This window comes from Phascolarctos cinereus, unplaced genomic scaffold (assembly GCF_003287225.1).
Source record: "Phascolarctos cinereus isolate Bilbo 61053 unplaced genomic scaffold, phaCin_HiC Scaffold_7;HRSCAF=346, whole genome shotgun sequence".
Taxonomy (NCBI): domain Eukaryota; kingdom Metazoa; phylum Chordata; class Mammalia; order Diprotodontia; family Phascolarctidae; genus Phascolarctos; species Phascolarctos cinereus.
The window spans coordinates 83,840,827-83,865,397 of NW_027556180.1; the positions used below are offsets into that span (position 1 = coordinate 83,840,827).

The window sequence follows — 24,571 nt, forward strand, 5'->3', positions numbered from 1 at the left end:
TGTTTCAAATCACTATTGATTAGAGAAATACAAATCAAAGCAACTCTGAGGTATCACATTACACCTATCAGATTGCCTAATATGACAAAAAAAGAAAGAAAATAATTGGAGAGGATGTGGGAAAATTGAGACACTAATAGATAGTTGGTAGAGTTGTGAACTGATTCAACCATTCTGGAGAGCAATTTTGAACTATGCCCAAAGGGCAACCAAACTGTTCATACTCCTTGATGCAGCAATACTATTACCAGGTCGTTTCCCAAAGAGATCATCAAAGAGGGGAAAGGACACATGTGCAAAAATATTTATGGCAGCTCTTTTCGTGCTGGTAAAATATTGTAAATTGAGGGGATGCCCATCAATTGAGGAATAGCTGAATAAGCTGTGGTATATAAATGTAATAGAATACTATTATACAATAAGAAATGATGAACAGGCAGATTTCAGAAAAACTGGGAAAGACTTGTATGGACCAATGCAAATTGGAATAAGCAGAACCAGGAAAACATTGTACACAGTACCAGCAACATTCTGTGATGACTAACTATGAATGACTCAGCTCTTCTCAGCAACACAAAGATCCACAACAAAGGACAAAGGACTATTGGACACTGAATGCAGATCGAAGCATATTATTCACCTACTTTATTCTTTTTCATTTTATTTCCCTTTTGATCTGTTTCTTGTTTTACAACTCTGTCTAATATGGAAATATGCTTTACATGATAGCGCATGTATAACTTATATCAAATTGCCTACCATTCTCAAAAGATGGGAGAGAAGAAGTGAGAAAATTTTGGAACTCAAGATTTGGTAAAATTGTCTTAACTGAAAAGAAATAAATTAATCTAAAATTGTCTTCACATGTAATTGTCTTGACATGTAATAAAAATAAAAAGATAGATTCTAAACGCTATGAGTCAACCACGTGACATGGCAGCCTCAAAAAGCTAAGTCTAAACTGGGCTTCAGTAAGCAATGTATAAGGTCCAGATGAGGGAAGTAATTATTCCCCTCTCCTGTACCCTAGTCAAGGCACATCAATAGTTCTCTGTTCAAGTCTGGGTCCCTCAGAAAAAAAATCTCTTTCTGGAGCATATCTAAAAAAAGCACGATTGGAAGGATGAAGAGTTTAAGATTATGCTGAACATAGATCTGATGAAGAAACTATGTATTTATAACCTGGAAAAGAAAATCTTGAGATCTGTTCAAGTATTGGAAGGCTTGACACTTTGAAGAGGGTTTAGCCCTAGGAAACAGAGCTAGAAATTAATGTGTGGAAGATAGATTTAGGCTCAATAGAGTGAAAAACTAACTATAATGAGTGTTATCCATAAGTGGCTGCTTAGTGACTATTTGGAGTCTTTTTCATTATTGATCTACAAGCAGAGGCTGAACAACTGTTTTCAGGCAGAAGTGGTTCTTGATCAAGTATGGGTAGAATGGGATGGCCTTCAATGCTCCCTTCTTATTCTATAAAATAAAGCAAAGCACATGTACAGCAGCAGGTTTGTGCGCGCGCGCGCGCACACACACACACACACACACACACACACACACAATCAGAACCAGAAAAAAGGAGTACACACTAACTACTGCGATACAGGAAAAAGTATATAAGAATGATTGGACAAAGAATCCTGATGGGGACTTAGTGAAATATTTCAACTTTGTGAATTTAAAATAATTCATTTAAGTGTAAATAATTACTAAGCATTTTTGTTTTCTTGCATTGGTGTTCAATGTCAAGTTTCTAATAACTTAGAGAGCCATGTAAGCATGTGGCAAGGGCCAACACTAGGAATTTGGTAGCTGGGTGACCCAGTAGATAAAATGCTATATTTAGAGACAGAAAAACCTGAGTTTGAATCCTGCCTCAAACACCTAATAGCTGTGGGACCCTAGCTAGTCACTTAACGTCTCTGCCCCTCATGAGTTTCCTCATCTGTAAAATGGGGATGTCCTACTTGCTGGCTTCTGATTTCCCTTCCAGCTGTATGTCTATGATTCTATGACATGGAGAGACAACCATTGCCCCTGCCACACCTAGTCTCAATTGAGTTCTCTTAGAATAGAGGTTAATAACCTTCACCACCCCTTCTTGGTTCAACTGAAGCAAGGCTGAGATTTTTCAAGACTATTACTAGTAAACGGGAGGAAGTAGGTGAGAACAAAATCCCAACAATGAGTTTACAGAGCAGAGATTTCTATTCCTGAGGTAACTAAAGTCTAACCAGATTGGCTTAGCTGACAACATTAAGAATACTCAATATCCCACACTATTCCATCCCTCAATTCTGACTCTAAGGTCCTGTACCCTTCAGGGAAGCATAGTGTTTTCATTTCTTATTCTAAGCTAGCTATACGATATTATGGTAAATACTGCCATCCATGGGGCCTTTCTTCCTTATGGCAGTTCTCTCCAAGGACCAACAAAAGACTTTCTTTTCCTGTTTCAAATCCCACACACGCATTGGACCACCTCCAAAGTCCAAACTTCTGATCTGAGAAATGACTTCAAATTTAATATCATCAGAGCAGAGATGATTGCCGTACTCTGAGCTCACTAACTGATCAAGCTGTTTCCGCAAGCAGGAAGGCAGCAGGAGTCGCCAAAAGCCATGATGAGGGCACCAACCTATTCCCTGGCGCCTGCTGAGGCAACCTGTGCCACGCTACAAAAGCAAAGCTAACCCGAGTTTCTGGGCCAATTTTTATGCTGCAGAACTGACTATATTAAGAGATGATAAGGTGGGGCTTATATGCGACAAATCAGTGAAGTTCTAGAAAAAATTGAGGTAGCTGGGTAGCTCCTCTTGTTTGACTGAATAGATGTTCTCCTTTGTGGTGCGCTGGGACCCTTATGATATCATCTCACAGAACTTTCTGGTAAGATCCCTTTCCAAACTCTAAATCAAATAAGCCAACACTGATACTGAAGGTTTCTGGGTAAATGAAGATGAACCCCAGCCCCTACAGATAGAAAGATGGTCCAAAAGAGGCATTGCCCAATCAATATCCAAAGAGTTTCATCTAGGAGAAATTCTAGGACTTTGAGGACAAAGGTCCCTAGTCTACCCGCAACCATTTTCCAAGTAACTGCTATTCATTGTACTAACCAGCATCCTAGGAGCTCTTGGTCTGGTGCTCTTTGACAAATTGTCCCCTGGCTTCATCTTTTGTGTTCTTACCCATCTGGCTCATTTTTGTCCTAAACCTTGCCAAAGCTTGTCCTGCCTGACTTCAACAGATAGAAAGAAAAGCTATACAGTTCCTGTTTTGTTTCTGTCTCTATCAAGGAAAGAATTTTTCAAGCTACACAAGCCACCATTTTGGTGAACCCATGGCAGAGAGAGTCCCCTAATTCTATGGCGACATGAGGCTGACTACCACTGAGCCAGCAGGGAGCCCTGAGGTACAAGAAACTCTGTATCACAACCATACCGGTAAATTTTTCCAGAATCCTGCAGATAGGAGGACAGGTCTATTTCCATTTCACTCAGGTATTTAGGGCTAAGGACTAAAATTATTTCTTTCACTATACATCTATAATGTGTTCTATTAGTCTTTACAAGGTTGCCTTAACCCAAAACTATACTTGTGAATATCTATCCAATATTGTTAATTACTAAGAGGCAAGAAATGTGCATTGTCTAGGTGATGGTTGACTCATAAAGGTAATATCTAGTTGACTGGCAGAGGTACAGCCCAAAATAGATGACATAGGAGTCCACATGCCCTGAAGCTGGCAGAGCCTTCAACGATCTCCTAGCAAGTCCTATATTCAATATTCACAGATATGCCTGTAGGGAGAAATGATGTTTGCACAGTATCACCAGCACAGCTGAAGCAGAAGTGGACATAATATATCTGTTGGCCCATGACTACACTGACAAAGAAAGTTTGGGTGAGAGAAAGCACTGCTTCCATAAAAGGATGATTATATTAGACAAATTTTCCTTTAGGTGGCAACCTTTGTAACATAAACCTCCTTATATCATGTGTTGCCTCCTGCCCTGCATCCTGTTCCCCTATAATTATGATGACAAGACATTGGAATGACTTCAATATTTTATGATATAATCTTTGGGCATGGCTTTATTCACCATTCTGAAATTCAATTTTTAATGCTTGTAAGGACTAGTATAACATGAGCACTTCTCCCTGCCGGCATCACACACAATCCTTTCTTTGGCCCAGTCTTCTCAGGCTCATATAGCCCGTGGCCAGAACCAGTTGTCAGGAGGGTCTTATGATCAAGTAGCTTTTCAAAGAGTTTCCAGTGAATTAAATCATACTATTTCATCTATATGTTGCTTTTGAATAGCATCAGGATTTAACTTCTCAGTAAACATACATTCTTATCCAGTTTCCCAAATGTCTTTGACAAACATCCCATGGAAACCCCTCATGTGTCCAATGGAGTCTATACCATGTAGACTCCTGAGCTTGGAATCTCTGAACTGCCCTCCTACATTTAAGTGTTCCTGAGAAACTTTCATTCTTGGCCAAGCCCAGCCTCTAGCTTACACCCTCTTGTACATAAAAACTTGGACCATAACTCTCTTTTCCGTGCTGACATCCCCTCAAGCCTAGTGATTTGTCCAATCACTGGCATATGTTAAGGACCTTTTGCAATTTTTTATAGATGGGGAAACTTGTGTGGATAGAGGCAAACTAACTTGCCCAGAGGTCACACAGTATGTGTTGGAGTTAAACTCAAGTTTTCTGACTCCAGGTCCAGCTCTCTATCCATTGTACCACCTAACAGTCCCTTCTCATGAAGCTCACAGTTGAATTAGAGAAACAGCATGTAAACAACAAGGCTGAACAACACACACACACACACACACACACACACATTTTCCTTTTTTAACTTTAAAGTACCAATCCATAGAATCCTCTTCACTCTGGAAACTCACTTCACTATGGAACCCATTTCACCCCTGGGTGAAATAAATGCCATCCCAGTGGCCTCTTCCTGTATTTAATTGGCTGGTTCCTCCCGGAACTTCCATTTTACAAAGAATGTCCAGGCCAGACTTGTCTTCATTCCAGTCCAGGCTACACTTCTGACTCTCTGAACTTTCTCTACAATGCCCCTTTCATCTCACCACACACACACACACACACACACACACACACACACACACACACACACACGGATGCACTTTTCAGCTGCCTTTTATGTGTTGACTTCTTCCATTAGAAGGTAAAATCTTAGAAAGGAAAAGACAATTTCATTTTCTCTTTGTATTTGTATTCTCAGTGCTTTGCACAGGACCTGGCACATACTAAGTGCTTAATAAACCTTATTGATTTGTTGACTTAAGGATATAAATGTTAGCTATTAAAAGGATATTTAGACTGGTAGATTAATGGAATGTCTTAGACATAGCATACCTTGATTTTATATGGCATTTGAAATTGTTTCTCATGATATTTGGGGACCCAATATCAAGATATGTGAACTGGATGACAGCCTGATTAAGTGATTTTGTGACTGACTTGCTAGAGTCATGAATACATATTATCAGATGGATTCAACTCAGAGTGAGATCAACCAATCAGTAAACATTTATTAAATGTCTACTAAGGACTTTGTAATCCAAGCACTGTGCTAAATGCTGGGGATTCAAAAAGAGATAAAAGACAGTCCCTGACTTCAAAGAGCTTACAATCTAATGAATCTAATGAGATCTCTGGTGTTGTACTTAAGGTTAGGCAACCATTCTTTTTATTAATGATTTGAATAAATACAATAAAGTATATTATCAAATTTATATATTACTCAGAGCTGAGTGGGTTAACTATATAATGTTTGATGGCAGAATGAAGATTTTTAAAATGCCGGTATCCTAGAACCACTTAGGATAAGTAAAATAAGTTGAAATTTATCAGGGATAAATGTAAATTCCTGTACTTTAGTCCAAAAAACCAACTGGATAAGTAGAAGATTTAGGAAATGTAGGAGGCTTACTTGATATGTAGGAAAATATCTAAGAGTTTTAGCTGACTATAAGTTCAATATGAGCCAACAAGATAACATGGCTGCCCAAAACAAAGAATAAAACCCAGTGATGTCTTAGATGGAATACATAGAAACATAAAGTATAGAGTAGGAAAGCATGAAGGGAATGGTCCATGTCCAAAGGAGGGAAAATCATGATGACAAAGAGTCTGGAAACAATGTTATATGAAAGATGGGTTGAAAGAAATCTGGAGATACCCTGAGAGTGAGAAGACTTAATGGAGACATAACTACTGTCTTCAAGTTTGTTCTTTCATTTATTCATTCAACAAATATTTATCAAGTTCCTCATCAGGCCTTCATAATCTCACATCTGGGCCATTGCAATAGCCTGCTAATTGGTCTGCTTGCCTCAAGTCTCTTCCTACTCCAATCCATCCTCCACTCAACTGTCTGACCATGTCATCTGCCTCCCCCCAATCATTAAACTCCAGAGATTCCCTATTGACTCCAGGATAAAATATAAAATCCTCTGTTGGGCTTTTGAAGACCTTTATAACCTGGCCCCTTCCCACCTTTCTTATCTCTTACTTCCTCTCATATACTCAGCTACCCACTGACTCTCATCTCCTAGCTATTCCTCAAACACAGCACTCAATTCCCAACTTTGAAAGTTTTTACTGGCTATCCTCCATATCTGATTTTTTTCTCTTCTCATTTCTGCCTTTTGATTTCCTTCCAAGTTTCAACTAAAATCCCACCTTCTAGAAGAAGCCTTTCCCAGTCTTCCTTAATCTTAATGCCTTCCCCTGAAACTATCCCCAATTTATCCTATATGTATGCATGTGTGTGTTGTTTACATGCGTTGTTGTTTATGTATTGATTCTCCCATTCAACTGTGAGCTTCATGAGAGCAGGGGCTGTTAGGTGGTACAATGAATAGAGAGCTGAACCTGGATTCCAGAAAACCTGAGTTAACTCCAACACTCACTGTATGACCTCTGGGCAAGTTACTTTGCCTCTAGCCACACAAGTTTCCCCAACTGTAAATGGGTATAAAAATAGCATCTACCTCATTGTAAGGAACAAAATAAATGTTTAGTACAATATCTGACACACAGTAGGTGCTTAATAAATGTTTCCTTACCCTGCCTTCCCTCTATGCCCCAGGGCTTAGCACACTGCCTTACATATAATAAGAACTTAATAAATGTTTGTTGAATTATTTAATTATTGAACATGATTGGTAAGTGTAAAGGCAGAGGAACTTGGAAACTTGCTCTGCCTCTAACTGCCTGTGTGACATTGATCAAGCAATTTCACCTCTCTGAGCCTCAGTATCCTCAGAGATAAAATGAAAGGGTGTATCAAATGATCTCTAAATCCCCTTCCATTTTGAACATCCTGTGATTCTGATTCAGGTGCTAAGGCAGCAATAGTCTGAATTTGAAAAGTCAAGGACAGAAGTTGCTACACAGGTCACTTGCCTATGATTGCCTCTGGTCCTAAAATGAAATGGTGGTGAACAGGTCATAAGTGAAATAAAGATTCCTTCCCTGTCGCCCCAACCCAGTTAGAGAGACACTTTGAGTGAAGTATTCCACACTCGAGAAAATAAGAAAACTTAGACTGTAAAAAAAAAAACCTTTGTCTTTATTACTTTTTTAATTCATTTGAAAATCTGATACTGTTAAACCAAATTCATTTAACAGGAATTTTGCCTTTTAATAAATTTACTTTGAAATGTTCAACGCTATTGACAGAAGAAGCATTGTATTAATGTGCCTGTTGGCCAAAAGGCCAACATATCAAAATTCAGCCTATTTGTCCACTCTCAATACACTTAGTCAAAAAAGACTTAGTAAAAATCTCTTCAGAACTACAAAGTTAGTCCAGGTGACTGAAGGCAGTGAACATCAAAACTTGATTCAAATTACAAGTTCAGTATTATACTGTACAAACTCAACACTATGCACACTTAAAGCACATAGGTATACATAATGATATCAATAACTAAAACATTAATGATTCTAGACTATCATTTTGCATACTACTAGACACTCAGTTCACATAAGAGGCAAAAGAGAACTTACATACATTTTTGTAACTTGGAAGCTGTGATTATATAAAAGAAAAATGAAGCTGAGAGGATATTAGAACCAAGGATTTCATTTTAAATGTATTCCTGATAAAGGAGGTTTCAAAAGAAATCCCTCCTTTGACAAAGGAGGTTTCAAAAGAAATCTATCTCATTCTATTCTAAGCATCCATCATGAATTCAGAGTTATTCTATGATCCTATCAGAAACTCAGAACTTCCTAGTGGGTTTTAGGGTGAACTGGTTCAGCATGAGGTCCCTGTGACTCCTCCAGTTATTTGCAAACCCTAAGGCAAAAGGAACTGGAGCTAGGGCATACCAATGGAAGTCATTCAACCTTTATGAAGGAGACAGACCTCTAGTGCTTATTTCAGGACCATGTGGACTATCACAGGTCCTTCCATCTTAATTCCTTGGGTCTGGGAGTTCTGAGAGCTCCTCTAGCATATAAGGATGCAAGGTTTAAATAGCAGTTTTATTGAGATTGTTGGCCATGTAGGCAGCCTAGAACTTTTCAAGTAGGTTACCGGACCCTCCACTAGAAGAGGATCACATTGCCACAGAAAATCCTCTGCTTAAATTGGATCTATGAAAATGACATTGGCTGGTAACCACCAAATACAATAGAAGACTGATAATATCCGAGGAAGCTACAGCAATGCTGAGTAGTGTTTCATATCACTGATGATGCTGAAGTAGCTGATATGATCAGATAAATTTGAAGTAACAAGATAAGTTTCTGTGACAGATCATTTGTTTTAGGGAAAACAGATTATATTTATCAAGATCTCAAAATACCATATAGTCTCAAAATACCATATAGTCTTTCTGAACTTCACAGAAATAATTTAGAAATATCCCCTTGACTCCGCTTGATAGAAAAGTAGATGCACAGAAGGAAATGAGCAAATAAGAGAATTCTGCTAGAAAATAAAATATATTTAAACTCTTTCTGAATTGCATCCTGAAGTTCCTAAGGTACTTGAAGTCAGAACAATATTGCCCTGCTGCAGGGCTACCCAATATCTTCAAAGTCCTTAGGTACAGTGCAAGTGTTTCCCCCTATTATCCTATGGGTATGTTTCAAGCTTCTAAGGTGTTTGCTAAGTACGATAAACGACTCCATGGAAAAGAAGAGGTAGTCTGTAAGTGATCTGAGAAAAAGTGCTAGACATTTTCCTCAGAAGAGATTTTATAGCATTGGCTTCATTCTTTTTTTTTTTGAGCTTTTTTTTCCAAAGGTGGATGTGTTTATTTTTGTCAGGGGCCGATGTCTGAGCTGGGCCCAACTGTCCCAACCTGTTGAAAAGCCATTGACAGATACAGTCACTGGGATCCACGTATAGTATAACCAAATGAATTCAAAGCCCCTGGTTGAATGAGAAGAATAGAGAATTCCAAGTAGAAAGAGTTGACTTGCATGCTTCCCAGCATAGACACTCTAGCTTCTGATTATGTGCTCATACCTGTAATGCAAATTTAGAATTAGTCATAAAGATACGACCATTTGCCTTTCTTTTAATGAATTACCTTGTGGAATGCTCTTCTCTTTCCTCTCCAACTATCCAAATCCTACCCATCCTTCAAGGTCTGTCTCAAATCTGACTTCTTCACTGATTCTTAAGCTGTTAAAGCTAGAAGGGACCTTAGAATTAATGTAGTCCAACCAGCTGCATATTACAAATAGGGAGAGTGAGGTCTTCAAAAAGCCTTCCCCAATCACCCCATCCCACTTTTTTTGACTTCCAGTTTTTGAAACTGCCCATATCTGTGCCATTCACTTGGCATTTAATGATAGTGCTTAAAAGGGAATGTAAACTCCTTGAGGGGAGGGGCAATTTCATTTTTCTCTTCATAGCCATAGTACCTAGCAACATACCAACATATAGGCTCTTAATAAATTGCTAATCTATTAATAAATAATAAATGTTTATTACTATGTATTATGATAAATGCTTATCATAAAAGCTTAATAAATGCTTATTTATTATATATTAAATGATTGATTGCTAGCTAGCTAGGTCTTCCAGGCCTGAAGGGAGCTGTCCTAGGTGCTCTTCAGGGCTAAGAAGAAATATATTTCCTATTCTGAAGAAGCTTACATTACATTACCTTCTTTCGAAGTTCTTTCATTCTTTGTACTTTATTCTCAGTACCTAGCATAGTTCCTGACACATAGTAGATGCTCAGTAAACATTTTATTTTTTTATTTGTTGAAAATAAAGTCCTATCAGAATCCTCATTCAAGATATATTTCTTTAGAACTCAGAAGATACAGTGCCAACCAGTGATTATAAGTAGTACCTAAATAAAGCTGAGTGTAGAACACTCATGGTTGAGCAAAAATACTTATTAAATGAGGAGATTAAATTCCATCTCTAGGGCTATGTTTTTATTATTTCTAAGATCCTTTCCTGGCCCATGTTTCCATGTTCATGTCCCTTTCCCAAAGTCAGTTGGATAGTTACAAAATGTGGTGGCCCACAGCATGCTTATTCCCTCTCTTCACTCTAGTCCTGGAGATTTATGAGCTTTTAAACTAACAGTGAACAATTCAATGCAAAGAACTAGAATAAGCACAATTCCTGAGTTCTACTTTTTAGGTAGTTAACTGATTCATTTTTCTCAATGTACTACAGTGAGAGCAAACTGCATTCTTAATGTGAAATTTCTTGCTTTTTTCAAACCTACTAGAATCAATCCAAGAAGAAAGGTACCTTTACCCTTAAAAGAAAACATAAATATTTAGGCCCTAATGCTTCTGTCATTGATTAAAGTCCTGAATTGAGACCTACCTTTGAATCCAGGGTTTTTAGCTGCAGTCACTGCTGCCATAGGCATATATTCACTATTAGTTTCATGCAAACTAGATTGGCTTTGGCTCGTCTGAAAAGAAAGAGCATCCCATGAACAAGGTGAGTCAGTTACTCTCTGTTTCCTAAACTCAAACTGCCAGCTTTGTTTTCCCTCCTTTTTCTTTTCTCTGTTGGAAGTCCCTGCCAGATTCTGACCCTGGGCAAATAATTCAACCTTTATGTACTCCAAGCAACTCCCTTGGATTTTTCTAAGTCATAGATTTGTGTTGGTTTTGGGGGTAGAAGAAAAAGGGTGTTCCCATAGCTGATGAAATCACAGATCCTTCAAATGGGTCCTGAAGTTTTAAGAGAGCTTCAACTTAGGCTTTTAGAACTCATTTATAACAGAAGCCAAAGGGAGTCAGTAAAGAGCATGAAGAAAGAGAAAGTCTGGGGCCAGAAAACCTAGGTTTCACTTCTTGTGACCTGGGTGACTTAGGCAAGTTATTTAACGTCTCTGTTCTTGAGTGTTGTTATCTACAAAATGACAACACTCTTGCATTTTATAGATGATGCAGAGGTTGTACTTAATGACCATTAAGGTTTCATCTACTTCTGTACCTATGATCCTACATGTCTGGTGGTAACCCCCAAAGGGAGAATTTTCTACACAAATACCATGCCATTACGTACATATTTTTAAGTGCAATTTTCCTCATTTTTGCCTTGGCTCCTCTACGCATACCCTGTCCTGAAGTTTTACACTCTTCCCCCCCCCTTTGAAATTTAGTCTATCATGGATTCATTTGTTTCTTTCTATTGGTATCAGGAATATTTGTGTGTTAACAGAACATTTGGTTAATTGAGGCTTCAGCTCTTTGAATTCAGAGCCACAATGAGCTATGAAGCTAAAACAAACCCAATGAAGCTAGGAAGGCTAAGGCCCTCTCATTGTGTCCTGGGTGTCTTTCATGGTTCAAGTTCAAAAGGCCGGGGAGGTAAGTCAGACTGGCATCTCCCTACTCCACTTATCATGCTGTGAACAAGCCAACAGGCAGATTTCCTCCCTGAGTACTCTTGCTGATTTATATTAAGGGCTCTTCTTCCCTTCTGATCCAGATGATTAAATTAACCAGGAGCCACATCTGGTGAATGCAATTCATCCTTCCCCATAACAAGCAAATCTCCCTGATGTTCTTCAGCCGGCTAGGTCCAAAATGCATCATCTATCTTGAAGAGGAATGGTTTTCACAGGAAAAGACAGAATCTTCTCACCTTTTTTCTTACACAGTAAGAAAACGTGCCAACAAAAATTCCGGTAAAACAGAGGAGAAATGCAATTCCAATAGATAGCCATAAGACCAGAGGGAAACAAGACTTTGATTCTAAATTGGAAAAAAACGAGACAAATATCCGTGTTAGGAGTGCAATTTTGAAAATCTTTTTTCCTGTACTAGGGAGTCACAAATCAAAGAGAGATCTTAATAGACTCAAGCTATGCTTTTTAAACACTCACGACATTCAATAAATGTAGAACAATCTAAACATCAGCTTACATTAACTCAGACACCAAAAAAAAAAGAATATATATGTGTGTGTGTATATATATACAGATATGCATGTATATACATGTATACATATATACACATACATACATATACATATACACACACGTATAGTTTATGTAGCCTGTGGTTGGTAGATAAGCCTCCTCTACACAGTGGATAGAGCATCAGCCCTGGAATCAGGAGGACCTAAATTCAAATCCATCCTCAGACACTTACTAACTGTTTTACCCTAGGCAAGTCACTAAACTGCATTTGCCTCAGTTTCCTTATTTGTAAAATGAGCTAGAGAAGGAAACGGCAAACCACTCTAGTATCTTTTCCAAGAAAAGCCAAATGGAGTCACAAAGAATCAGACAGGACTGAAATAACTGAACAACAACAACAAATATCTGTGTAAAGAATAAAAATTGCAAATGTTCAAAGTAATTTCTTCCACTCTGTTTTGTTAATCTTATGTCAAGTGACATGTTATATTCTTATATTCCCTTTATTAGTAATAATTCACAGTGAGAGGCAGTCTAATGTGAGTAAAGGGTGAACCTTGTAGTCAAGAAGGCCTAAATTCAAGTCTTAACCTCTGATGTATACTGGCTTCATGACCACACATAGATCGCTTAAACTTTCAATCTAAACTTCATCTTAAACTCTAAGACTATATGTTATTGGACATTTGCTGATTTGCATCAGTGGAGGGAGTGCCCACACTAGAAAAAACCAATATGGTCAAATAAAAACAAATGATGGACATTTCTATAGTCCTGTTAAGATTTGCAAAGCATTTCTTCACAACAACCCAGAGAGGTAGCTATTGCAAATATTATTATCCCTATTTTACAGATGAGAAAAAAAAAGAATCAGAGAGTTTAAGTGACATTCTTGTTGTTACAAATTCAATTCAATTGGACAAAACTTTCAAGCCTACTATGTGCAAGGCACTGGGGAGCCAAAATTAAAAGTGAAACAGGTCCTACCCCCAAGGAGTTTGTTTAAATCTGCTGGGAGGAAACAATGTCTATAGGGATTAAGCAGATGCTGAAATTTGAGAAGGGATTGAGGATTACTAACTGGGGAAACAGAAAATGTTTTGCCTAGGAGATGGTGCCTGCACTGAGCCTGGAAGGGAAGTAAGAAGGGAAGTAGAAGATGGAGTATGTAGTGGAGATGGGGAGACCTAAGACAGGCAGGTTATCAGAGCTGGAATCTGAATCTAGTCTCACAATTCCACAGTCAGCACGTTTTCCACTGTACCACAGTTAGTTTAGCTAAATATTTGGGAAGTTTTTGTTCATAACCTTAGATTTTAGGCTTATACTATCATCAGTTCAGGTGTGGTTATTTTTTTCTTAATATTTTTCTCAGTAGATGTTAAGTTCCTTGAAGGCAAAAACTGCTGCTCTAAATCTTTCTTAGCCTCCAGCACCTAATACAACACTTTGCACATAGTAAGGGCTAAAGAAATGTATTTTGAATCATTATTGATTTTTAGCTTTTAGGGACATGCATCTAAAAAGAATGTGTTATTAGGTAACTAAAGGGCAAAATGTAGAGAATACTTGAATCAGGAAGATTTGAGTTCAAACCTTGCCTCTGGTACTTGCTAGCTGTGTGACCCAGGGCAAGTCATTTAATCCTACTTATCCTTAGTTTTCTCATCTCTGCAAAGGGTATAATAATAGTACCTGTCTTGCAGGGTTTTATTGAGGGGAAAATTAACATATACATACATACATACATACATACATACATACATACATATGTGTGTATATACATATATATACATATATATATATATATATATATATATATATATACATACATAGTTTTGCAAACCTTAAAGAGCAATATAAATGCTAGCTATTTTGGATTTTTCACTATCATTGAGTAAAACGTTCCTATAAATTTGTCATAAAAACAAAGTTTTATGTAAAGTTATCGCCTTATGTTTTCCCATTAGAAAATAATTGTGACTTGGTGAAGCTAAAGGAATACCAACATCAAAGGCTTTTGATTTGTTGAGACATTTTATAATAGTTGGCAAAATGCATGTGCACATGTCTCTCTAACAGAATGGCTTTTTTCCCATTTTCCCATTCCCTTTTAAGCAAAATAGATTTTGAAAGCTCTCTTACCGTAGATATGTACATAAACTCCATTTGAAGTACTGTTCTGGTAAGGAGGAGGAAAAGTAATATGTAGACTACAGAAGTAATGGCCAGTATGAGTGCTGTTCAAGTCAGACAAGAAGAAAATTACACTTGTCTTGGAAAGCTCGGGCTCACAAGACACCCACTCCTTGGTCTTTTCAACAACTTGATTATCCTTTTTGAGTTCACAGATTTTTTGCTTTCCAGTCCCATTCAGCAACTGCATTTTAAAGTCCCGGGCATCTTCAGGATAGTGACAGGTCAATTTTAAGCCTCTATTATGGTATTCAATCAACTTCAGCTGGGCAGACTCATTGAAATTTTCTGCAGGAGGAAAAAAAAGAACAAGTAGCATTTTGTGTGTATGTGTGTTTCTGAGTACTGGTGTAAAGATATAAGGATAATCATCTTTCACATGTTAGCTTAAGTTAGAGCTTTATAAACTAAATAACAACATAAAATCAGGATCTTAGGAAGCAAAAAATGAATGGCTATTGACAACTGGCTAGCTTCTGTCAGTTACATCCATTGAGGTTTCTTAGTATAAATTTTAACAAAAATTACTTGACTTATAACAGTAAATAACATATATTTATGTCATTAGTTCTATTCCTGTGTTGACATCTAACTTGGACTCACAGAATCTCAGAGCTGCAAAAGACCTTAGACCATCTAGGTCAACCCACATCTAGATAGGAATCATCTTTGCCTGGACAAGCAATCATTTATATTCTACATGAAGACCTCATTGCCTAGACAGGTCCATAATACAAGATGTACCCAATAATCTGTAGATATTAATAACCTAGACTGTTTCTCTGAATAGGAAACTATTCATGTTGATTGCTTGCATGTTATATATTCTATTTGGTATATAAACTCATTTTAAATTTAGTGGAAGGGATGGGGCAGAGAATGAAGTGAATTATCTGCCTCATAACTATTCTGTCACTCTGTGACCTTGGGCAAGTCATCCCATTTCTCTCGGCTTCCATTTTCTCATCTGTAAAATGAGAGTGATGGACTAAATGGTCAGTCCTTTTCAACCCTAAATCTTTGATTCTGTGCTCTATTTTTATTCATTCAGCACCAGATGGAAGAAGTCAACAATGTTGACCTTCCCTAGGTCTTTTATTTCTCCATAGGTCAGTTGTTGGAGCTCTGGAGATCTTGAAAGTCTCTATTATCCCATACCTTATAGTCTGGATTCGGATCACGTAAATTGCTAAAGGTCCAAGATTTCTCAGCTAATAAAGAATATTTTTGAATCATTGATCCAGTGATAAAGAAATTGAGTGCCCTCAGTCTCTTTAGCAGCACATTACTTAGCAGAATCAATAAACATTTGAACAATTGTAAGCAGCCCGGTCAAAAAAGGAAAACCATGAAAATAGGACAATATTAAAAATAAAATTCTAGAGGGACAAAATCATCCAGCCTAAATATGGGTAGAGATAATTACTTTAAAAATTCATTCTTTCTCACTAGAGAAATCCTTTAGATCTTTTAGGTAAAAGATCAAAAAAGCTCTTTTCCCAAAATGAATATCTGTGAATCAGGCCATATCTACTGAGAAAAGAGAGGGAGGGAAATGGAATTGAGAATGAAAGAATAATCAGTTTCATCATTCAATCAACAAGCAAATGTTTACTATTTGTCAGAAATGGTGGGACTTTAATGAATTCACCCCATATTTTATGTCCCGGCAAGTCTGAAGATGAGGGCAGACAAAGGAGGAAGGTGTGGTTTTCCTGGCTAAGCAGCAGAAGTCTCAACAACAGATCAAGATTAACTCTAGAATGATAATTTGGTTTTGATTGAGTTTTATATTGCAAGAGTCCTACCAAAAATGCAATCAAATAATTCTGACCTTTCTTTTTATACAGAATTTCCATGTTGAAAATGATATCATCATCCAGAAGAAAATTATAAACAATATCTGTCTTATGTAAACTAGCAAATGGATTTTTAATTTGAGGATTTGATGCTAAGGAGTAAACAGGAGAAATAATGTTTGCTCATTTATGGGTTTAGTCCTTTACAATCAAAGAAAAAAGAAAGAAGAAAGGATTAGAGGTATACATACCTATACAGGCATAGCCCTCCTATAATTAATTCTATGCAAAAATAATAATACTAGCTGGCATTTTTATAACACTTTAAAGTTTTCAAAACCTTTAAGTACATCATATCATTTGATCTTTATAATAATATTCTGAAATTTATTCTTGGAGTTCAGGGATTGGCACCTGGAGCAGAGGCAAGGTAGGCATAGGTGCCTCTAGTGTGAGTGGTTGTCACCCCTAAAACACTCATCCAAGGACTCTAAAAGAAGTATCAGGATCTTTACCTAATTCTAGTATTTATGGCAGAAGTCAACTTTGCTAAGTTGACCTGTGAGTAGGGAGAGTTGTGGTAAACAGATTATCCTCACCTGTGTGGAATTGTGTGATCATGCTGAGTTCAAGCAGTGCATACACCCTTGGCATAAACAATGAGTAGATGAATTTCTTGATGGGAGCTGGGAATCAGTCCTTGCATCAGGGAGGGTATATCACTGTTAAGGGCTAAGCTAGTACACATGTCTGTGTAAATGTACCCGGACACAGAACCCTAGATAAGTTTAAGAGAATGTGAGCTTTCTGGATACTCTGGAGGTCTGGGGTGCAGTAGGTGTACATCGAGTCGCTTTACTTTAGGACTTCATCACTCTTTACTTAGATCAGTCTCCTTCTCACCCACTTTATTTTATTTTTCTTTTCCATGCTTTTTTTTGGGGAGGGAGAGGACTTGGAGGGGATGGGAGCAGCCTACTGATTAAAAGGCTACTGTAACAGGGAAAGAATTAAGGAAATACAACTTTTTCTCTCCATTAGGCCACCTGAGGAGAGTTACTCGACTTTTGGTGGCTCAGCCCTACATCCCATATCCTGACCTTCTTGGACTGTGCTCTGGCCCTGTACCTGTGTGAGCCAGGTAAAACAAAGCTACACTCCTGAAATACAGGGCAGAGGCTAGGCAGCTTATCAGGTATACACTAATCAGAAACCACCGTCCCTCATCTTGGGGGTAAATCAGAAGCTGAGAAAAATCCAGCGGAAAAAACAACCCAGAAAAGGAGGCTCCATTAGTGTCAGGTTAGATCTCCATTGGTTTTAGGCCTTTCAGGAAGTCTGAGGCAAAAAGAACAGATTACAAATATAACCATGTAGGAAGGGCTATGGGGCACACGTGAGATTTTTAAAGGCAGGTTAGATCGCAAAGAGAAAACAGAGCTGTTGACATCTGTTTTAGACAGAGGATGACTAAAATCAGCTTCTCTTTGTGTGTCTGCTGTCCATTGCTACTTGTCTTCCCAGGCCTCTTTGTGATTTCTAGGTACTACTCCTATCCCCACTCCCAAAAAGAAGTAGGGAAAAGAGAAAAATAAAATGAACTCCCTTCTAAACCTCCAAAAGAAAAAAGAAAAAGAAAAAGAACCTGGGGTGTGTTGCCTTCTGCCAAAAGTGTTTGTGAAGGTATAATATAGCCCAGCAACTCCTAAATATGTTTCTTGGTTGTTTCAAGTTTTATCAATAATAATAATGCCAGAGGTATTCTGGTACCAGTTCAAACTGGGTCTCTCTGATTATTATATGTTCAGCATGACCTTGAAAATCTGCAAATGCTACAAAGTCAGGACTTGATTTCTTATATGGTTGATTATCTAAATTTAAGAAAATGATAGACAAAATGTTAATAATGAAGATTAAACTTTAGCATGTCTGCATGTTTTTCTTTCTCAGAGAACCAGTTGGTAAACATTTGCTGGCACACTCCAGACAATTGCTCACATTTCCACTGTACTTTTCAGTTTATAAAGTGATATAGATATAGATCCATCACATGAGTCTTAAATCTATCCCCTGATGATTTTACCCCAAATTTAGACGAGGAAACTGAAGCACAAGAGAAGGTGACTTTCCCAAGATCCCATGACTACTCTTAGAATGAAGACTTGAGCTCGGATCTGACTTGAATTTGGTATCCGTTGATTTGTGATATTGCCTCTCCTTTGTGGTATGAGACAGACAAAACAACAACTTTATGGAAAGTCCAAATGACCAGGATTTGTGAAGCTTCTGCACAGATGAGCTATGTGAATTTAGACAAGCCACTTGAAAAATGAGGATAATTTTGAGAGTGCTTAGGGATCAATTCTCTCAAGATATTTGAAGGGGAGGAAAACACTAAAAAGGAATAGAGATGCAAAGGCAGTGTAGTGCCATGGGGGAAACAGTGACGTTACAAATAATGTTATACCTCTTAATGGTGGTGAGGAAGAATTGAGAAAATTGATTTTTTGCTAATTTTTTAATTAATTAAAATTAACCAATTAATTTAAAATTTACAACTTGTAAAAAGACATTGAATTGAGGTTCAGAAGGCCTGAATTCTGATGCTGGTATGCCACTTGCTACCTGAGTGTGCTGATCTGGAGCAGGTAACTCTACCTCTCTATCCCTCAGCTTCCTCATCTGTGAAATAAGAACACTAGACAAGGTCCTTTACAGCTCTAAATCTATGGCCCTATGATAATATCTGCCCTGTTCTCCTCACCAAGTGGTGAGAATCCAAGGAGACAGTGTATTCTACTTTAATTGAAGAGCAATTATATCAGCAGTGAAATATCAGTAAGGGAATATTAGTAAGCACATGGAACTGATAGGAACCCTCTTCCAGAATCAGATTCAGTTCCATTCTTTTCCAATCCATAAATACTTGTAACTTTCTTTGAAAATATCCTTTTTTTTGCTGCTCCTTTTGGAATCTGCTCAGCAATTCCATCTTTGGTTGATATTTTTCCAGTCTCAATGGCAAAAACCAGTCCATAGCTACTATTATCCCTTTCTGTGGTTGAGAGATGTTTCTTCCCTTCAATTTTTCTTGCCCACTAAAAGTCTCTAAAAGGCCTCAAGATTAATTTGGAGATAACATTTTCACATAGTCTTTTCCAAGGTCTATAACTTTAATGCCTTCTTTTAAACCAAAAATACCTAGGAAGTCTTTTCTGCTCCTTCCTCACCCCCCTGATATTCTTGGCATGCTCTCTTTAAGCTCAGGTTTACCAATGAGTATCATATGTTCTCGTTTTTGTAGTACTAGGCTGGATAAAAGGCTAGGCTTCCATTTCTGGTCCCTATTATTTAAATTTAAATTTATAATAACTCAAAGAATAGACTTCAGGAAGCTGTGCCTCAGTTTCTCTCTGACAAAAAGAGTCAGGAATATTTTCTGTGTGGGATGTCAAGGGCTCATAATTGGTCGGGTGTACACTCTTACCTCTCTGTATTTTCATCATATTCTAATTTCAAAAGCCAGTTAAGCTTTTTTTTTCATAAACATAGGACTCCAATGATTTCCAATAATTTGTTTATTTTTAACTAACAGTCCAAGTAATGCTTGATCAACTGTATTCAAATTACTCTGCATTCTAGCATTTAAGTATTTCTTCTGGGTGAGAATGAGGAATGGGGACATGAAGAAAGGCTGTGCTGCCTTTACTTTTTAAATTATATGGGTATCCTGGTCTTCATCGCTGTTTTGCGCATGTGCAAAATGTGGCTAAAGAGAGTTAGCCCTTTATCACTAAGGCATATAATGTAATGGAAAATAGCATAACGATAACCAGAAAATTGAAAGAAAAGCTGAACTTACTAGACCTTAAAGCCTTGAATGCAATTTTTCTTAATCCCACTCTACTTTTTCTTATGTCCTCCTATCTCTTCTTTTCCTTTTTCCTTTATCTGTTGATTTTCCTCTATACTTAATCTATACTTCTCCACCTTGTGTGAATATATACATACCCTTCTTTAATATCTTTTGTTTTAGTTTTAGTTATCCTCACTAACACACTTTTTGTCTCTGATACCCATAACCTAATTATGTTTCAATCATAGTTGAATGTTTGATACCACTTTCTACGAACTAATTCAAACTCATTTTCTATCATGACTCATGCCTTCCTAAACCCTAACTTCCAGTCTCCATCTTCTTTGTTCTTACTCTCTTATTACTGATTTACCCTGGAGAAAGTCACATAACAATGATAACTAGATCCACTACAAATTTATATTATCTAATTTCAACTTGGCCCTCACTGCTGTATGGCAATTCTCTTATTCTTCCCCATTGACTCATTATCATACTCTCCACAGTATCTATTCTAATACTTCTTCTTTCTTCAAGTCCCCTCTATAATACTCCCTAATCCTTCCCTCTCAGAAAGCGCCCAAACTCTTATTTTATTAAGAAAAGAGGTTTTCTATTCTGATCCTCCTCTTCTGTCCCAGGCTTGAAAATGCCTCAACATAATTTACAATTTTTTTCTTCCTTGTGCTTGTCTTAGGGAAATAAGTGGCTCTTCTTTTTCAAAAGTCTCTACTTATTTTCTCAATCTCATCCCTTACCATACTCATTTTCTCTGGGAGCTTGCCCTCCTCAAACATACCTTCTTTTTCAACTTCAGCTTCCAATACACTGGTTCTTTCCTTGTCACCTACAAGTATGCAAAGGTCTCCTCTATCATTAAAAAATAAAGCTTCGTTTTGTTACTTTCACAGCCTGGCTCCTAGAAATGGTTTTCTACACTAGTTGGCTCTATTTTCTTACCTCATACTCACTTTTCAATCCTCTAATTCTTTTTTGACCTTACCATTTCACTGGAATTCCTTTCTCAATGAATTACCAATGATCTAATTACTAAGCCAATGACCTTTTTTTCAGTATTCATTCATTTTCTCAGTACTCATTCTTCTTGACTTCTCTACACCTTTTGACACTCTCAATCTCCCTCACCTCCTAGATACTCTTTCCTCCCTTGGCTTCTATGACACTACTCTCTTTTGGTTCTCTTCCTGTGTTCCTGACCATTCCTCAGTATCCTTTACCATGCCATCATCTACTTCTCAACCATTAAGCATGAATGTTCTCTGAATCTCTGTCTTGGGCCCTCTTATCCTCTTTTCTATAGATAGATAGATAGATAGATAGATAGATAGATAGATAGATAGATAGATACATACATACATACATACATACATACATACGTATTATACGAATGTAACTAGCTGGCATTGTGAATAGCGGACTGGCCTGGCAGTCAGGAAGGCCTGAATTCAAATCCTGCCTCAGGTACTTAATAGCTATGTGACTATGAGCATATCATTTAACTTCAATGAGTGTTGGTTTCCTCACCTATAAAGCAGGGATAATCATAGCACTTATCACACCAGGTTGTTGTGAGGACCAAATGACATCACATATGTAAAGCACCTTGCAAAACTTGAAGTGCTACATCAATGCTATTATTATTATTATTATTATTATTATTATTATTATACTCTTTCTTTGTGATTTTATCAGCTCACGTGGGTTAATGATAATTTCTATGCAGATGATTCCCAAATCTATATATTAAGCCTTAATCTCTCTCTCTCTGAAAAATTGAAATGTGAAGCAGTTGGTGTACCAAATAGAAAATTATCCTTGGCCTGGAGAAGAGCTGGATGAAGGTTCCACCTCTGATAATCACTAGCTATGTAACCCTGCACAAATTATTTTATCTTCCAATGGCCCAGATGTCTCTCTAAGACCATAAATTGTAGCATAGTTGTTGGTCTTCATTGGTAGAGGGAGTTTCCTCACCAGCACATCACTACTCCAGTGCAATCTTAGTCCACACTGTCCTCTCTCCTGAACTCCAGTTCCAAACAGGAGACTCCCTGGGGGACATCCCTATCTCATTGTTCCATCAGCATTTCAAACTCAGCATATTCAAAAACCAATCTCTAACACTTGTGACATTTTTAAAAGTGGAAATAGTAAAGACACCTGCTTCACAGGGCTGTTGTAGGGATCTGATGAGATAATATATGTAAAATGTTTTGTAAAACTTGAAGTACTGTATAAATGTCAGCTGCCAATAATTAATAACATCTCATTATGTCACCACCTAAACATATCCTTCCTTCAAACCTCCTGATTGGTTGACAGAGCCACCACATTTCTAGCCAGCCGCCACATTTCTAGCCAGCCATCCAGCCTGAAGTTTGCAACCGTAAGGTTATCTTTGACTCTGTCCTCTATACATAAATACTCAAAATTCAGACAATAGGGAAGATTAGAAGTCCTAATGCAAGAGTTGGATTTGACTTCAGAGGTAATACTGAGATTAAGCAGAATGAAACCCATGCCCGGCATAAAGCTCTGGGAGCCTTTAGAAAGGAGTGCCTCTTTCAGATTGTGGTAAGTTGTATGTTGTAAGAGATAAGGACAGAGGCCATGGGAGACTTTGAGAGGTAGATTTGTATGAAACAAAGTATTTGTCCCCAGAACATAGACTACCACAGTACCTTGTTTCTCAGATACTCATTTGCTTAAGATCAACAGAGGAAACTTGGATTTAAAAAAATAAAAGGAGGGTGGAGGCCTAACAACCATTTGGTGATTGTTGGGCAGAAGATTTGAGAAATGTGCTGTATGGTCACCTCAGTTAAAAACGTGGTCTCACATTGAGGGAACTGAACCTTGACCCGGAAAGTGTTTTTAAAATTAATTCTAGAGGCTCTACCTTTCTACACTGCCACTTGATGCCTGGAACAAATCCAGCTGAAAAGAGGAACAGCTCTCCATAAGAGCAAAGTATCAGAGTCTAGTCAACAGTGGAGAAGTCCTTCCAGTAAAGGTCTGACCCTGTGAAAGGCAAACCCAACCTATTGTTGGAAAGACCCATTCCAGGAGCAGGGCCACTCAGCCCAGCCACAGAATCATCCATTTAGCACAGACACCATGCCCAGCAGTGAATTTAGTGGGGACAATTCAAGAGAAAGAGGAGACATCAAGGCCATTTTGTTCTAGACCTCTGAGTTGTGTTGGCCACCTGTGTTCTTCATTATCATGAGACTTTAAGTTTCTACCCATTCTATAGGTACTCATGGGAGAATGCACCTCAAGTTTATGGGAGAAATGTTTTATAGTATTTGTTCTTTCCTATGCTAATTGATTTTTAAAACCTCCCTTAAAAGTTGTCTACTGGCTAAATGTTAATTGGAAGCACACTAGTGGGGTCTCAGGAACTACAGTGTCATGATTGTGACTACTCACAAGGGTTGTCCCAGAAACCATGAGAGTAATAGGAGTCTCCCCTCTGGAAATCCAACCTACAAGTGTGAATGTGAGTTAGGGTACTACACATTTAATCCTATTCCAAACAAGATAGATAGCAAGTTCAGTGGAAGGGTGGAGGAGATGTAGTAAATAGAGAAGGTAGCATGGAGAAGCATTGAGGAAAGCATCTGGGTTAAGATCAATGAAGGAAGGGAGCAGCTAGGTGGCACAGTGGCTAGAACACTGGCCCTGGAGTCAGGAGGACCTGAGTTCAAATCTAGTCTCAGAGCAGACACTAGACACTTACTAGCTGTGTGACCCTGGGCAAGTCACTTTGCCCTAATTGCATAAAAAAAGAATAATTGCCATTTCTATTCAGATGACTTCCAAATCCATGTAGTCAGCCTTAATTTCTTTACTGAACTCCAATTCTGTGTTGCCAATGGTGTGCTGGATATCTCCACCTGGGCATCCACTAGGCATTTCAGATATGTCCAAAATGGATTTATGTTTTCCCCAAAGCCCATACCTCCTCCAAATTTTTCTGAAAATGATATGAGTATATTCACAGTTACCAATGTCTACAACCTTGGCTTCATCCTTGAATCTTCCCTCTCCCTTATTCGTCATATCGAATCAGTTGCCAAGTCAGTCAGTCAATGATCATTTATTAAGTGCCAACAATACTATGTACCAGGAACTGTGCTAAGCTCTGTGGATACAAAGAAAGGCAATAGACAGTCCCTGCTTTCAAGGAGCTCACAGTATATTGTGGGAGACAACAGAAAAGCAACTATGCACAAATAAGATATATACTGGATTGATTAGAGGGAAGACACTAGCTTTAG

The 24,571-nt window shown here is 37.9% G+C and overlaps 1 protein-coding gene across 3 annotated transcripts in view; it reads right to left on the bottom strand.

Moving 5' to 3' along the window:
• Window positions 1-7,601: 7,601 nt before the first annotated feature.
• Window positions 7,602-24,571, bottom strand: part of ICOS (inducible T cell costimulator) — a 29,896-nt gene continuing 12,926 nt past the window's right edge. Inside the window, exons 2-5 of one of the 3 annotated variants that reach the window (XM_020972852.2) lie at window positions 14,562-14,900; window positions 12,140-12,249; window positions 10,865-10,955; window positions 7,602-9,535 (exon numbers count right to left, since the gene is read on the bottom strand). In XM_020972852.2, the coding sequence (XP_020828511.1) occupies window positions 9,522-9,535; window positions 10,865-10,955; window positions 12,140-12,249; window positions 14,562-14,900 (554 nt within the window). In that variant the 3' untranslated portion in view covers window positions 7,602-9,521. Of the gene's footprint in view, window positions 10,956-12,139; window positions 12,250-14,561; window positions 14,901-24,571 lie in introns of all 3 variants that reach the window. The other 2 variants (XM_078147496.1, XM_078147497.1) reach the window with 2 other exon arrangements.